Raw genomic sequence first — 17,267 nt, 5'->3', positions numbered from 1 at the left:
CTGTGACTCCTTGCGACATGATGCGTCATACATTAAATATGACGCATCAGGAATGTCGCAAGGAGTGCGCACTGAGAAGTGACGCATCGCTGCTTTCACGCAGTGATGCGTCATTTCTCATAAATGAGGCCCCTGCACTTCAGAATGCACTCAAGACGGAGTGCAGTGAGCATGGGCAAAACAAGCTGGAACAAAGCGTAATCGCAAGGTCTGTAAACACACTTCCACTTTCTCAAGGAAGAAGGAATATAAAATGCATTGTTTATAATTACTAGGGCTAACAATGCTTATGTTCCTTCGGAAACAGAAACTTAGGAACACATTGAAGTCAGTATGGCTAAACACATTGGAACGTTAGGTGCTAACGCAGCACAAAAAAAAGAGGACACTTAGGATCGGAAGCCTAGGGGATTTAAAGAACTGTTCATTAGGTTAGACAATTAATGTACACTTACATATACATAGTTATCTTCAGGATCTAGTGGCAGTCAATATTCTGCAGTTGATTTTATTGCAGCTTAATATTAATACCTCAATATTGTTATACCATACTGCCATATGTATGAGTAGTTTAACAGAGAACACTTAGCTATATGTTCACAGTACTATCAATCCTCTGACATTGTAATAAGAATATCAACTTTTGGCAACAGACAACCCCTCTCTTTCTCCAGCTCACTTTTCCTTTCCTGCTCAAGACAAGCCCTCTCAGTCATTTAAGGAAAGCATGTCACAGGCCTGTTCGCCTCAGCTTCAACTTCTTGCCTCATCTCTTTCTTCTCATGTTTCTATATTTCATGTCGCACAAGGATGATGACTTGTGTTATGCTCCCCATCTCCATCTCTGTGTAGAGACTCTATATCAAAACATGCTATTTCCAGGAAATACAAGAACTGCCATTGAGATTTCCCAAACCTATACGGAACACCAAGAAGATGTTTTTGGTCCCCCACATTTACTGACTGTCGGTTAACATAACATCAATAACTCACATCTGCTAATGTTAGGATTGTGCTGTTCAATCAAAGTCTTTGCACCGGTGCCTAATTTGTTATATAATGATGCATTTTTTCAGCTAGCTGTTCTGGATGTGTCTATGGTGAGACATGGATAACAACAATTACATCTGGTCCTTTTTGTTACTGTAGCAGCTGTCCAGTGAGAGCCCATTCTATTGTTAAAACATAAAACTTATTTGCTGAATCAGAGAAGACAACCACGACCCCGGTGAAGTGTGCTTTTTTAGAAACATTAAGATTTACAGATTCCACTTGACAGCACTGAACTCCTAATCAATGGTCTTCACAAGTATGGAAGGATAACACCCTCACAGAATGTCCTTGCTTCGCACTGAACATACGCATCACATTTAAGATCAGATCCAACATCTCAACAAGGCACTCAACTCTGAAAACCCACTTTGCGATCAATATTGAGAATTTGGGTGGAGCACATAATGTAGCATCAACATCACCATGCTTCAAATCAGGAAATTTAGGAAGGAGAAGACAAGATGCCAGGCATTCTGCCTCTATAGTCTTAAGATATGGAATGGTGTGTCTGTCCCGATCCGCCAAACTCCATCCCTTTTCCACCTGCTCGAAAAGCTGAAAAACAGTCTCTTTAAGCAACAACAGTTCTCTTGGTAACTACGCAAATGTTGAACTACCCCTAAAGAGTTCCCAATCGCACCTTTTCCCGCCTCACCCTTTCACCTGCTCACAGCTATGGCATTCTGTTTGCTGACTGACCCTCTCTCGCCACTGTAAACCATTAACCGTGATGATGTATCCTTACACTCCCTCTTCACTCTCCCAATTCATCTGCACTACCCACTGTAATACTCCATTGTGTAGGGGACTCCGTTGCTCATATTCCAAAATTCTACCACAACAACATCTTATGGTTTTCAGCCGATTACAAGGATATGCATTTTGCAGAAGGTGTCAATCCAAACTTTACTCTGGATTTATTTGGAGATTTCCATTCTCAGATGCCAAATGTTGATGTCCCAGCGGCACTGCGCATTACCCGTGTCTTCACTGATCCCCAGGTGTAAAAAGAGCGTAATTTATTTTTAGGTCTCGAAGTACTCCGTTTGTTAACAGTGAACATGTCCATTATTCAGACAATAAGACAAATTAGAGAGCTTTCCTGACCACTAGAAAAATCCAGAAGCGAATTTCCATGTCCTCATTTTGATGTTTTCTGTTTCTTCACATTGCAGCAGGACATAGTTTGTGAAGACAATTTTCACTTCACGGTGATGCCACGTACTATACTGAGGGACAGCCATTGACTAACAGAACCGTGGCACAAAGAAATACACCCAAGCAACAAGATCAAATCCAATTTCACAACACTGCCTGTAGGCATTATAAAATGTGCCCTACAGAAAGATGTAGTGAAATCTGAATATGCTCTTTCTTTGTCAACTGAATAATGTAACCACAGTACGTCATCATCTTCTCAGATTAAAGCAGTAATGAAATGTCCTCTTCAGACCCATAAAGAAATAGTCTGCTCATACAATCTCCAGGCACGCAAACTAGGACCTAATATTTCAGCTGCATTCAATAATCCCTTGACCTTGATTGTGTTCACTGTTCTCCACATGTTTTGGAATCGAAGATCTCTCCCTCTGGATCTCTGCATCTAGTAATGATAATACAAAACAAAGTGGTCATTCAATACATCATTAAAGAAAAGAAAACCGTTCACCGTCCATGTATAATTCTCTAAACAGGCTTACACTATCTGCTTTATGGATATAGAAATGTAATCTGCTTTATCCTCTGTTTTTACATTACGTTCAAGGAAATTTCATTCTCCATCTTAGTAATGCATTTTCTTTATTGGGATAAACAGCTTGCCAACAAGCAATAACCAGTAAGAAGAACAATGTACTTCTTTTCAACTGAATGACATAGAAGAAATACATTTGGCTGGTGAAGGGAACCGTCTGCATGGCCCAGAGGAGAGGAGACATGAGAGCACAAAATGGTCTTGAAGACTAGGCTAATTTAGCTGTTCTCTACAGCCTGACTCCGCATAGACCCAATGCTCCTCAAGTACCAGTTTTTAGTTCTTTACTGAAAAATAATGGATTCTAAGTCACTCTCTATTTATAGTCAAAGCACGCTACTCCCGCCTGTTGCTAAGATCATGGATAAATATGTGTTACTAAACATATAACAATGTTTTTAGAGAGCCATGTTATTGTGAACACCTTAAAGTCTGGTTGTCACTCTCTTAAGGCTCCAAAGGAATTATTTAGAGTGTGCCAGCTGCAGGACATCTGCCACAAATAGACTGATATTTCGTTGTCCCTTTTTAGAGTGTAAAGTGCCTATTATTTTGTGGAATTCCTCTTCACACAGTAATAATTTGGTGTTGTTCCTGCAACTAGATTTGCCAGGTGTGGGAACACTGGACCCAGTTTTACTGGCCGGATAATCCAGCCAATAAAATAGCTTTGAGAAACGTCTTCAGTGCAGCCTGGGCCTGCCCCGATCCTCTACCAAGGCATGGGCAGGCACGTAAAGCTCCTCCCTACCAAGGAACATCCTTCCCTTCCCTCAGCCACCCTTGCAGACTGCTTCACACGCCCCTGCACTGGTTACCTTGATGCCATTCACCATCTGCTAAAATTTCGTGCGGAATTCTGTCTGATAAATCTGTATGTATATATATATATATGTATATATATGCACTAGCCTGAACTACATCATCTGCTGTGATCTCATTAATTATTATTATTATTATTATTATTATTATTATTACTGAGTTTTATATAGCGCCTGGTTACCCTTGGGCATCCCCGCGCTTATCCAGAGAGGTAACGCCACCCTACTAGGCACAGAAAATTAGGCAGGAAAGAGATAGGTTTTTAAAAGTTTACGGAAACGTAAAAAACTCGGTTCCGAACGCAAGTAAAAAGGGAGAGAGTTCCACAGGGTGGCCACATTTATGGAGAACCTTCTACCACCAGTTCTTGCCTTCCTTACCCTCAAAACCTGCAATAGGTGTTGATGATCAGAACGGAGGGAACGGAAGGCCTTGTAAGGTTGAACCATATCCCGAAGGATCGGAGGGCCTTTCCCCTGCAAACTTTTGTGGGCCAAACAAAGTGCCTTAAAGCTCACCCTCTCCCTCACAGGGAGCCAGTGTAGCGCCTTCAGCGCAGGGCGAGCACTTTATTGAAATTAATATTGAATATTGAATATTGAATCGTCTGGTGGTTGTACCTTGCTTCTCTCACCTGATTTATGGTGGACTAGGATTTTCTTTATATATATATATATACATATATATATATATATATATTTTCATAACATAGGTTTCAGGGACGTTATAGTTTTTTGTTTTTTAAAAAAAACGTTTTTATTATTTTTCTTCGCAGTTAATCCAATTGAGGTAGTCATCCCAAAGCCGCCATGTCGCAGATGGCTCATGCTGCCATAGGACAATAAACTAGTATCAAATCAATGGCCCTCCCTCCCTTCAGCCCAACATTCCCTTCCCTTACCCTCCACCCCCTGCCAGCGTGTCCCACTGCAATCAATCACAATAAGGGCCGCCGACCATCCAGTCGCACAACCTGCTACACAAAGAAGATGCAGGCGAAGAAACAAATCGGAGTGTCTCCGTGAAGACAGATGGGTCCACATGTTCACAGCTCAATCCACAAACAGCACCAACCCTGGTTCACAACAGAATGCTCTATCCACTCATTCGTACGTCACTGCCTCGCAACATACATTCTCTATCTGTCTGGTGCTGGCGCTTGGTCCCCCTGACTAGGCCCTGTGAGCTCTCCCCCTTCCTCATCCTCAGACTCCGCAGAGGGAGCGTGGAGCTCGACCACCAGAGCTTCCCATGCCCTAGCTGTTGCCAGCGCCTTTTCATTAGCGGAGCGCCTAGCGAATTGCAGTCGGAGCGTCCCTTCGCTGCTCGCCCAGGCCAAAAAACGTGTCCGCCACCTCCGATAGCAAGGCCCCGTCTTGGATTTCCAATCCATAGTAAGTTCCCTTTTTGCCATGATCAGCCCCAGGTCATAGAACTTACTAGTGACCTTAGTAGCAGGAGTGTGCGGGAACCAGAGCAACAAGCAAGTTGCCATCTCCACCTCTAATGTCCGCCCTGTCGCTTGATTCAGGCACGTCACCACCTCCTACCAGTAGGATTCCAACCCAGTAAATGACCAGAACATGTGCATAAAATCAGCGCCGTCCATGGCACACCGCGGGCACGTCGAGTGGGAAACACCAAAATTTCAGGGACGTTATAGTTAGTTGTACATTTGACTCATTTAAAACCAGGGAAATTCACCAGTTATAGTTAGTTGTGCTAACTATAACTCGCGTGCCCGCACTGCACTGCTGATGACGTCACATATTACATCACTCATGACTTGGTCAGTGACATCACTGATGACATCACTGATGACATCATCCAGTGAATGTGTGTTTCTGTACATTTTAAATATTTTGCATATATATCTATGCCAAGGTGTATTGAAGAATGAGTGGATTTACAAGTGCCTGAAGGGATTATTTAGTAGGTTCGTGACTGACTGTATAAGTGAGTGATTGAACGTGTCTTACTGAATGCATGGGTTAGTGACTAAACTGTGTGAAAGTCTGTATTAGTCTCTCAGTTGGTGTGTAAGCGGCTGCATGGGATGGTGAGTTGGTACATTGATTTATTGTCTGAGTATGGTGCCTGAGTGTCTGTGTGGATGGGTGGGGGGTGGGACTTTGTGCATAGATGTGTGAGTGATTCACTGGGTGTATGGGTTCAAGAGTGCATCTGTGAAGGGCTGTGTGGATGTGCGAGTGTGTGTATGGGTGTGTTGGTGAGTGAATGAATGTCTCAGTGGTATATGGGTGAGTAACTACATATGTTTTAAGGCTGTATATGTGAGTGTTGGAGTATATAAATGACTATACGTGAGAGTAAGTTATTTGAAGAGTGGATGTATAAATGAGTGTCTGCTTGTATCAGTGATTGTATAAGACAGTAAGTATGTAGTTTCTACATGAATAAGTGATGTGGTGTGTGTATAAATAACTCAGTTGGTGTGTATAACTGTATACATGAGTAAATGAGTATGTAATTCATTCTTTGCATGACTGACTAGGTATGTGAGTAACTCTATGGATGAGTGGTAGAGTGTGGTTGTATGTATAGGTGTATGAGTACATATTATAGTACTGTATTGATGAGTAACTGTTTGTATAAGTCAATGGATGTGTGTATAGACCTAGGAAATAGTAGGTGGTATGTAGTATCTGGCATTGTTGTGTGTATGGTTTCAAAAATAGTAGTCTGTATTTTAGAGTGGGTGTATCAAAGTTTATATTAGAGCATCAGTATGTGCATCAGGTTATCACGTGGATGATGTCATCAGTGATGTCATTTGAGATGTCATCAGTGATGTCACTGACCATGTCGTGAGTGATGCAATATGTGACCTCATCAGCAGTGCATTGTGGGCGTGCAAGTTATAGTTAGCTCAACTAACTATAACTGGCGAATTTCTCTGGTTTTATATGAGTCAAATGTCAAACTAACTATAACGTCCCTGAAACCTATGGTTTTTTCAGTGAATTTCTAAGGTTTTTTAAATGCTAATTCCTAACTATAACGTCTGTATAACCTATGTTTTTTCAGTGAATTTCAAAGGTTTTTTAAATGTTAATTTCATATTTTAATATTAATAAAACCTATATTTTTTCTAATTGTGTTTTAAATATTTTGCAACTCTATTATCCTTTTTTCAACTCTAAAAATTATGTAATGTTTTATATCTTCCCCCAAAAATATGCATATCAAACTTTTTTTGGGGGGGAGAAAACTACAGTCCCGTACCAGTAGTCTACCAACCTCGATCAGCACGCGAATCCTATCCTCCACATTTAAATGATGCGCATTTCGTATCCAACGGGTTTGTAACACGATGTCCCACGTAACAACATGTACATATGAGGTCGCACCAGCTGCTACTGTGGGATGCGACCGGTACGCACTTCCAAGTGGCACGTTACGTAATGTATGTATGGGGTGGCACCCGCTGCGCATTCCGATGAATGCACGCTGCCACACCCTGTGTACATCATAGACGTACGATATCGCGCCGCATATGCCATTCCCTCATTTTTTTAATGCAAAACTATATCTAAATAACTTTAAAGTGTATATGAGAGCAAGTGATAATTAAAATTATTTTAAACAGTTATATATTTCTAACTGTAATAAACTTATATTATAGTAAATATATTTTCTCAAAATCACATCGAGAGCAATCACATTGCGCACTGGCTGCCCGATTGCCATGTGACCATAAAAAAAAATATTTCATTAGTTCATAACATTTCCCATTGTAACAGTTCAAAAACGCCACCCATTGTAGTCAATATCTGTACTGAATTTCATGAAACACACCTCTTCTGCTTAGAGAGCTTTGTTCTAAAAAATTTTGCACTATACACATATCTTACACTACACACAACAAGCAACCATCATTTCATCAATATTCATGCTCTGTAAAGTAGCCTTCCACCTGTGATAGCCATACACCTAAAAGTTACATTACCGAAATTTTCTCCAATACCAGATGTAACATGGTTGCATACGCTGTCCACAGCACAACGTAATATAGTACGGCCCAGAGACAGTATCATACATAGATAATGAACACACAGACACAGATAGATAGTGGAATTGGGTACGGCACGTGCGCTCGACTGCTTTTTATTACCAGGGTTACATATCCAGTGACGTCTGTGCTGGATGCGTGTGGAGGGAGTGTAAACCAGCCCTCAGGGAATGGTTGCTGCTAGCATCAACTACAACAGTAATCATTGCATCACACACAGAGATTCAATATTAAAAGAATCAATAATTTGTGCTGCAGTAAGGTAGGGACAGTAGATGTGAAATAATACAGAAATAATTATATTGTAAAAGAACCACAACTTGTGGTATACTGACACACAATCAATAGATCTGAAATAATACACAAAAAGATTATATCATAAACGCTCCATCAGTGCTAGGGCACTCACATAGCCACATCAAAAGCATTCAGCATGTGCACATCCAGCAATAATGTGTGCTGTAGACAGGCCGTACTAGGAGCAATATCTGTTGCCATCAACACTGCATCATCTGCAATAGCAACTCGATCTGAATTATGAACACTGCTGTCTGCAGTGTTGGCCTCAGAGAGCGGTCAGGAATGACCCACACCTACATGAGGTGCCTTGAGCTGCCCAGTTTGTCATAAGCGAAGCAACCAAAAAGCCTGTGCTGAGCCTGCAATGATACATTTGCATGGTGCAGACAGTACGCACTAGAGCAATGTCTTTTCCTACGGGACTACCTCATCTACAATATGCACTCAATCTCAATTGTAAACACCGCTGTCTGCAGTGTAGGCCAGAGTGAGCGATCAGCAAGGGCCCACAGCCACGTGGCATTGACTTGAGCTCTACAGTTTGCAGTACGTGAAGCAAAAAAACGTGTGTAGAGCCTGCAATGATGCGTATGACTGATGCACACAGAGCGCACTGGAGCAATGTCTTTTCCTACAGGACAGCATCATCTACAATACTGACTCAATGTCAAATGTGAACATTGAAGTCTGCAGTATAGGCCAGAAAGAGCGTTCAGCAAGGGCCCACAGCCACGTGGCATTCACTGGAGCTCTACAGTTTGCAATACGCGAAGCAAAAAAAAAGTGTGCAGAGCCTGCAATGATGCATATGAATGGTGCAGACAGTATGCACGAGAGCAATGTCTTTTCCTACAGGACTACCTCATCTACAATATCAACTCGATCTCAATTGTGAACGCTGCTATCTGCAGTTTAGGCCTGAGAGAGCAGTCAGCAAGGCCCCACAGCCACATGGCATTCATTTGAGCTCTATAGTTTCTAATAAGCAAAGCAAATAAAACGTGTGCAGAGCCTGCAATGATGCATATGAGTGGAGCAGACAGTACGCACTGGAGCAATGTCTTTTCCTACCGGACTACCTCATCTACAAGACACCCATAGGCATAAGTTTGCGCTTTATAAATTTGGTTAACATTACATTACATTACAATAACAATTCAATCTCAATTGTGAACACTGCTGTCTGCAGTGCAGGCCACAGAGAGCAGTCAGCAAGGGCCCACAGCCACATGGCATTGACTTGAGCTCTACAGTTTGCAATACGCGAAGCAAGAAAAACGTATGCAAAGCCTGCAATGATGCGTATGAGTGGTGCAGACAGAGAGCACTGGACTAATGTCTTTTCCTACAGGACTGCATCATCTACAATACCATCTCAATGTCAAATGTGAATACTGAAGTCTGCAGTACAGGCCAGAGAGAGCGTTCAGCAAGGGCCCACAGTCACGTGGCATTGACTTGAGATCTACAGTTTGCAATACGCAAAGCAAAGAAAACGTGTGCGGAGCCAGTAATGATGCGTATAACTGGTGCAGAAGAGCACACTACAGCAATCTCTTCTCTTACAGGACTGCATCATCTACAATCGCGACTCAATCTGAATTGTGATCACTACTGTCTGCATGGTTAATTGAAGGCAGTACTCACACACAAAACCATCAATACTTTTTCTCACTTCCTCTTTACAAAATAAACAACATAAATTACATAAAAGTCTACAATAAACACATCAAAACAATTCGAATTGGGATTTCATCTGTCTGCAGTCTACACTATTCACTGTTCCTTTCAAGTTACAAGATGAATTTGGTCATTTTAATAAACCTATAACTCATCTAAAAAAACTTCTTCAAGCAAGTATACTGTAGCCTTATAGCCCGCCGTAGCAGGCTATACCGGCTATTAAGGGCCCTCTCCAGCATTAAAGGCCCAAGCCGAAGGTGATGGCCTTTAACAAGGGAGAGGGACTTTAATAGCCACTATAGCCCAGCTACAAAGGGCTATAAGGCTATTTGAACATTCTGCCACTAGAGGGTAGAATGTTCTAACAAATAAAGCAAAGCCTTAAGAGAGCGCAAGGGGATTGGAATCCCTTCAGGCTCTCTAAAGCATTTCTTCACAGCCAGAGCTGTGAACAAAAAAACTTCGCAATGTTGGAGCTCCAGGCTTATACAAGCCATTATAAGAACGAAGCTACTCCATTGTTTTCAATGGAGCTCCCAACATTCCAATGTTCTAATAAAACAATACTGTGTATGTTTCAATATACATTCTAATTACTTAACTACGTCACCAATCAGTCTAAATTGTGAACCCTGCGAACCGCAGTCTAGACCAGATGCAGTGGTCATTAACACCTCACAGCCACATACCGTTCGATTTGAAAGCACAGAGTTGGTTGCACCTGATCAGAGAGGGTACACAGAAATCATCACAGACTTTAACTTATGACATCCTCAATCATACAATCAAGACCCCATCTCACTGTTCGCACCAGCTGTACCACAGTATACGCCACCAACTACTGTCAACTAAGACCAATATTCATGTGCAGCAGTTAGCTATGGAAGCACGGACTGAGATGCACCTCAACACACGAACCTCTGACAAAAGCAAGCAGCAGGTAATATCAGACATCGTCCATTGTGGGATCAAGACACCGTTCCACAGTTGGGACCTAGAGTTGGTTGCTGCTGATCGAATGGAGTACCTCCATCTTCACTCTCAGATACAGTTCTAACATTGTCCATTGTGGGATCAAGACACCATTCCACTGTTGGGACCTAGAGTTGGTTGCCGCTGGTTGAAGGGAGTACCTCCATCTCCACTCTCAGATACTGTTCTAATATCGTCTATTGTGGGACCAACACACCGTTCCACTGTTGCGACCTAGACTTTCTTACACCTAGTCGAAGGGAGTACCTTCATCTCCACTCTCAGATACTGTTCTAGCATCGCCCACTATGATATCAACAACACTGTTCCACTGTTGGTACCTGTCAGACTACTGTGTTAGTAGTATACAGAGCACTCCACGGTGTTGGGCCTCAGGCTGGGCGCTGTGTGCCTGTGTCGCGGTACCCAGCGTTAATCTCAGGAGTCTTCCGAGCTCGGAGACCTTGGGCCAGGAACTTCCGCCGGCACGTGTTGGGCCCTCTTTCACATACGGCGGTGTCGAAAGGTGAACTGTGGAGCATATATGCGTTGCAGCGGCCATTACGCTTTGCAGATACCAGCACGCTGAAAGCATCATTCACGCAGCCACCTTTGCTCACAGCGTCAGCCTCGTGGCGGTGTAAGCTGCGCAGACCTGGCAGACACGTTCGCCAATCCGGAAGAGAACCACACCCAGAGAAACGTGCCTCTTCTTCAAACCCCTATGCTAGCCTTGCGTACGCCGAGCCATCCCACTACTCTAAACAGTTGTGGAGGAGGCACGTACACGCTACTATCAGACCCCGTGAGCTGGATTCGCAAAGGTAAACTTACACTTTTGTGTAAGTTTACACTTGCTGTAGTAACTTTGCTACATATAGCATTCACAAACTTCAAGTGTAATTCTATTACACTCATTGTTTGTGAATACCAAAACATAGTAGTTACTACAGCAAGTGTAAACTTACACAAAAGATACAAAAAAAAAGAAAACAGTTTACACTTGTGAATCAGGCCCATTATTACGTACTGTTTTTGTAATTTCCTAGACGAGTCTGCGGTGTCTCAACCACCAGAGTGAATTCTTACCCTTCATGATGTTTGTTGTGGTATAAAGTAATTATAGTTGTGAAGTGACCCGTGTTATGTGTCAGCCACTCCTAAATTTGTCACAACTTTGCATGCTGAGATCCTAAGGTGAAACAGCAATTGTGCTTCATTTGAGCCGGTGGTTGCAGGCTGGGTGCACCAGCGTTTGTTTTTGGAATTCAGGACTTATTTTTTAGCATCACACTTTGAGCCAGAGCAAGAGAGAGAAAGGCAGAAAAGAGAAAGAGCAGTAAGTGAAACTTAGGGAAACAGTGACAAAGGAAGAAAACAGAAATGAAAACGCACCAGCAAAAGTGAGATAAAGAAACAGGGAAAGAAGGGTGATGAATGAAAGAGACAGCCTTTGCATTTACCAACCCTGGCATTCTGCAGTACTAGTGCCAGGCGCCTAAGGAAATTGTTTTACTTTTCTTTTTAGGTCTTGCATAGGCAGCGCATGCGCTGCCTCTCCGAGACATCAAGTAATCAATATTACTAGTGAAACTCCACCCATTGTGTTTCTCTTTGTTTTGACGCTTGCCATTGGTGAAATCTGGCTCGCTAATTGTTGGCTAGTGGTCCGATACGTCACTTCCGTTTTCTTCTGTTTCTGGAGGGAGTAAATCCGACCAACTACAGTTAATTTATGTTGCAGTGAAGTATCTTTTAATGTAGGGACTAATTTGTTGTTGCCTGGGGCCTGGGTAGAGACCCGGTGCTCCCTGTGGCGCTGCTCGGTGACACTGTGCACCCAATTGTGCTACGTGGTGGATGCGTGTTCTTCAGTGCGCTATCTGGAGGCTGTGTGCTCCCCTGTGCCTCTGTGTGCTACGCCGGGTGTCCGTGCTTCCCAGTAAGCTATGCACAGTTTAAGTGTTTCCTGGTGAACTGCCCACTGCCTTCGATTCTTGGCGTTCTGGGAACATGTTCTATCTGCTCCAAAGTTCGCTCCTCTTCTGCGTTCTTGCTCGGACCTCTACCCCGCAGTGTGCTACTCTATGGCTGTTTGACCCCAGCATGCTCTTTTAGGTGACTATGCTCCGGGGATGCTGTCCCGGCGCTCCGGTGACTTGCACTAAGGCTGTGCGCTGACCGAGGTGCAACAATATTTCTGCAAGCCCCCTGCATGATGCTTGAAGCTCTGTGCTCCCGCAGTGCTGCTCTGAGAGGCTCATGACACAGCGGTGCCTTGAGGCCCCCAGATATGCTGTTCTGGGGCTCTTCAGTGAGCTGCCCCAATGCTCACCCTGGCCAGAGTGCCACAATAGGTCTGTGCTCCCTGGTGTGAGGCCCTGGTGCTCGGGTGTTTGTTGTTCAAAGGCCCCAGACGCTACACCGGGGCTCTTCCCTGGCTAGAGTAGCTTGTGCTCTTGGGCTCTTTGAGGCTTTCCTCGCTGCTGGAGTTCCCAGAGACAATGCTCCCCTCTTTGCTCTGCAGACTTTGTGCTCCCCAGTGTCTTTTCTGAAAACATGACTGACAATGCTGGCTAAATTAAAACATGTAACAGTGTTAAAGTGCATGTTTAACCCCCCACAAGCTTGAGGAGTGCGCAATGCATAAAATGGCAGTTATTCCTATATATGTAATGTTTTCAAGAGTGTAGAATTTTGGCTATATGGTGGATTTACCTATTTTTAAAAAAAAATCTCATGTTTTCCAGTTGGCCCCACTTCCCACTGCTTTCTGTGTGAAATGTGAAAGGTTTTAAGAGACAAGCAGTAAAAACCCAGTCAACAGTCAGGCTCCATGTGTTTTTATTATGCTGCCACAGACTCCAATTAAAGAACAGTTCGAAACAATTGGAAGATTTCGCACCATGCCAGACATCTTGGCGCAGAGAAGAACTGAACAAAGGAGCACTTCTTCCTATGTCATGTCAGCAGAGTTTGCACTGTTGATAACAGTTAGCAGTTGTTTACTAGCTTAAAGCTACTATGTTAAGCCAGAGGTCACACCAAAGGGACATTCAGCTTTCTTATTTCCTACAGACGGAAACTTTTAAGTGTGCTCCCACAGTCGCGCAATTACAACCATATAAAGAAAAAGATATCTTATACCAGCAAAATAGTAAAGGTCTTTTAAATACTGTTCATCTACAAATTGCTTAAAAAGTCACCTTATAAATTAAAAAAGCTTTTTTTTTTTACAAGACTTTATCAACATTAAAAAATATACATTACTTTACAATATTTACTGCCCGTTTCTGTTTGACAAAGAAATACACTTTATTTTGCTGTTCTTTTTTCCCAATAATTCTGCTTGCTTTTACCTTATATCACCTAATTCCATAAATGCATTACCATTTGCAATGCTAATACCTCTACCTGAAACAATTGCGAGACCTATTGCATTTCAAATCTTGTTTACATATGAAGCACCAACCAGTATGCAATGTGACCTTGGCTACGCTGCCAAGACTGATTGAAGAGGCCCACCTATAAATGAGTTCCCTTAGAAGTTAAGTACAAATAAAATGGTACTGAAAAATATATATTTTTCAAGAATGGCAGAGGAATCACCTCATCTTGTCTCGTGGCCCATAGGGCATTGTCGTCTTCACTCAGTTAACATGATCACGCTGCAGCTTGCCTGCTGCTTTGCGCATGTTACTACACAACTTTATTTTGCAACAACTTCTATGGCTATTTTCACATGAGAACTCATTACTGTGTTCACTCTCTGCATGTTCCAGGGATTTTGACTGAACATTGTGAGCAAGGTCGAACAACAATGCACCTTGTTATTTTGTTCTGGCCAGGCCTAAGCCCTTAAACAAAAGCATACTGATACCGCCCTGGACATATGTCTGGATGGTGCTGACAATGGTGTTCCTTTTCATGTGGATTGGGTTCGTGACTGTGTTTTTCCTGTTGATTAATGGTCATTACCTGCCTGAACGCTCTGCTGTGAATTTGGTTGACGGAGTTCTGGCTCCTCACACTTTGTCTCATAAAATGAAAAGAGATCAAGCCCTAGTTAATATTTCAACCTTCCAAATTGTTGATGGCTTAGTTTAGGACAAAGTACGATTCGATATCCATAGCCCGAACGAGACTTTGAACATTCCATACATACTCTGCGTTTCTTTAGGAGATTTGCTTTTGCCTGGAATACACTCAGAAGACTGGGATGTTAACGCTGTTTATTCCTTGTTTTCAGATTTGAAATATTATACTGCTTTTGACACTGAGGATTTGTACTTGAATTCTGCGAATTATGCAGATTTATTCTGTTACCAACATTTTGGCCATCATTTTTTCACACAAAACCAATACTCAGAGACCAAATTTTAATTATACCGAGTAGGAACATTAGGAACATTGCCAAACCCCGTTATCGGGGAGATCAAAGAACCAACGGAGTAAATGTATGTATTTTACTGGGATGTATGACGTTACAACGCCTACCTTTACAACACCTACCTTTACATCGTAAGTTTTACAACGCATACCATTACAACGCATAATGCTTTTTGGGCGCTGGATAGTTAATAGTTTAATTTACTCTTCCAACTCCCGTGGATAGTAGGGAAGGTTATTGGATAGTAAATTAACCTATTCCCTATCCCAGAGCGCCCCCCAGCGCAATGTGTTGTAATAGTTTGCGTTGTAAAAGTTGCGTTGTAATGGTAGTTCGTTGTAAAAGTTTTGTTGTAAAGGTTGTATACCATTTTACTGGTTACAATCTTTCTGAGCCTCTGTCCTATTTTTATAAACTGAACATTCCCACCCGAACTAAGTTCATGCTGACCCATACTAAATTGGTCTACTCCATGTCCTTCATAACTGATTTGTCTGTGAAAGGTTATGGGGGCATATTATCAAGCAAGGCGATAAAATTATCGCCACTTTAGCGGCAGAAAACTGCCGCTAAAACGGCGATAATGGGCTTGATAATATGCTCTATGGAATTCCAATTCAAGCCCATGTTAGATGACCTTACATCTAACATGGGCTTCAATTGGAATTCCATAGAGCATATTATCAAGCCCATTATCGCCATTTTAGCGGCAGTTTTCTGCCGCTAAAGAGGCGATAATTTTATCGCCTGACTTGATAATATGCCCCAAGATTCCTGGAAGGGCACGGTTGATTTAAAATCTATTTGGGGTACCAAAGTTTGGCAAGTGCAGGGCACTGAATCATTGCATCGCGAGTGTCTGATACCGTTTCAGCTCATATTTTTAAATGAGACGGTACAACAGACTGCTTGTTTTGGTTGAGCCACAGCTAAAAAGCTAAATACTCCTTTGATTCCGTTATTGGCTGCTTATGACACATGGCAAACAGATACCAACTACTCAATTGAGGACTTAACTGTCATGTTTCAGAATGGCACACTCAACTCTTGCAATATTGACCCCTTGGGATGGTTATTGTGGCCAACGAGCTCAAATGCATGTCAATTACGCTTTATGAATATCACAAAAGGGTTTACACAGAGTAGACCTGATTCTCGTTTTCCACTTTCCTATACTGTTACCACATATTCTGTAGGTAAATTATGTCAACAGTGGTTGGTACATTCGACATTGTCATCTGTGAAACAGCATCTTTCCCTTTTATCAGGTGACATTGATCTTGCTGATTTTCTTTTGAGTCCAAAATCCCTTCGAACACAACGTTTTATTTATGCTGCATATAATTAATTTTGGTAGCTATCACAGATGGACGCTGCGGTGCACCTGCGCCAAATTGACCAAGATAATTTAGAAAAAGTTCTTGCAGTTGTCGATAACAGCATTAATACTCTGTCTTTGCATATATATACTTTGGATAATATTGTATCGTTATTCATTGACATTGTTCAAAATGAAGTGTCTGTATTGTACCATGGTCAAAATCAGTTATGTTCTTTATTGCAATTTGGGTGGACCTTACAAACACTCAAAATTGGGAAAGTACCATAGGATTACTTGAATGCTTCTGCACTGTTTTTTGCCATTTAATTTGACAGATAAGCAGAAATTGATGTCAATGAAGGACGCAACATACACAATGTTACATATTTAAAAACTAGAACAGTTACCATTTTCTGTGGCAGAAACGGATTCCGCTGTGTGGTTAATCCATGAGGTTATTTCATTGCCTATCTTAATCTTCCAGTTTACGGCCTCCATGAAACACTATCCAGTTGGTAAATATGAGCCCCTTGGGAGTAGCTATATCCATGAATTATGGTTGTTGCCTTTCACATTTCGGTGTCAATGAGCAGATAAGGAGGTTTTCCTTACAGGGGAGATTTGTGATTCTAAAGTAGGAGACTCCCTAGTCTGCAAACAAGTAAAACTTCACGGTGCTTGCAACGTTTCAGCCCCTAATCTGGCTTGTTTTTTAAACGGGACCCCAGTCCCAGCTATTATCCCTGCACTAACGTTGCTTTCTACCAGCAGTTATCTGCTTCTTAATAATCACAATTGCTGCGGCTTACGGGCAGGCATCTCGTATATAGTAATGCCTCTGATACAGAGGGCCTTGCCCACAACTTGTGGGATCAGGCCTCGTCACCTCTTTTCAGACTATTTATAGGGTAGTACCAACTTTTATCCATTCTTTTTCCAG

The 17,267-nt window shown here is 42.3% G+C and overlaps 1 protein-coding gene across 1 annotated transcript in view; it reads right to left on the bottom strand.

Moving 5' to 3' along the window:
- Positions 1-395: 395 nt before the first annotated feature.
- Positions 396-17,267, bottom strand: part of SHISAL2B (shisa like 2B) — a 221,288-nt gene continuing 204,416 nt past the window's right edge. Inside the window, exon 3 of the mRNA XM_078675145.1 lies at positions 396-2,656. Coding sequence (XP_078531271.1) covers positions 2,565-2,656 — 92 coding nt within the window. The 3' untranslated portion in view covers positions 396-2,564. The remainder of the gene's footprint in view (positions 2,657-17,267) is intronic.

The sequence above is a fragment of the Lissotriton helveticus genome, chromosome 2_1 (assembly GCF_964261635.1).
Source record: "Lissotriton helveticus chromosome 2_1, aLisHel1.1, whole genome shotgun sequence".
Lineage (NCBI taxonomy): Eukaryota > Metazoa > Chordata > Amphibia > Caudata > Salamandridae > Lissotriton > Lissotriton helveticus.
This window is presented reverse-complemented; position numbering and strand designations above follow the sequence as displayed.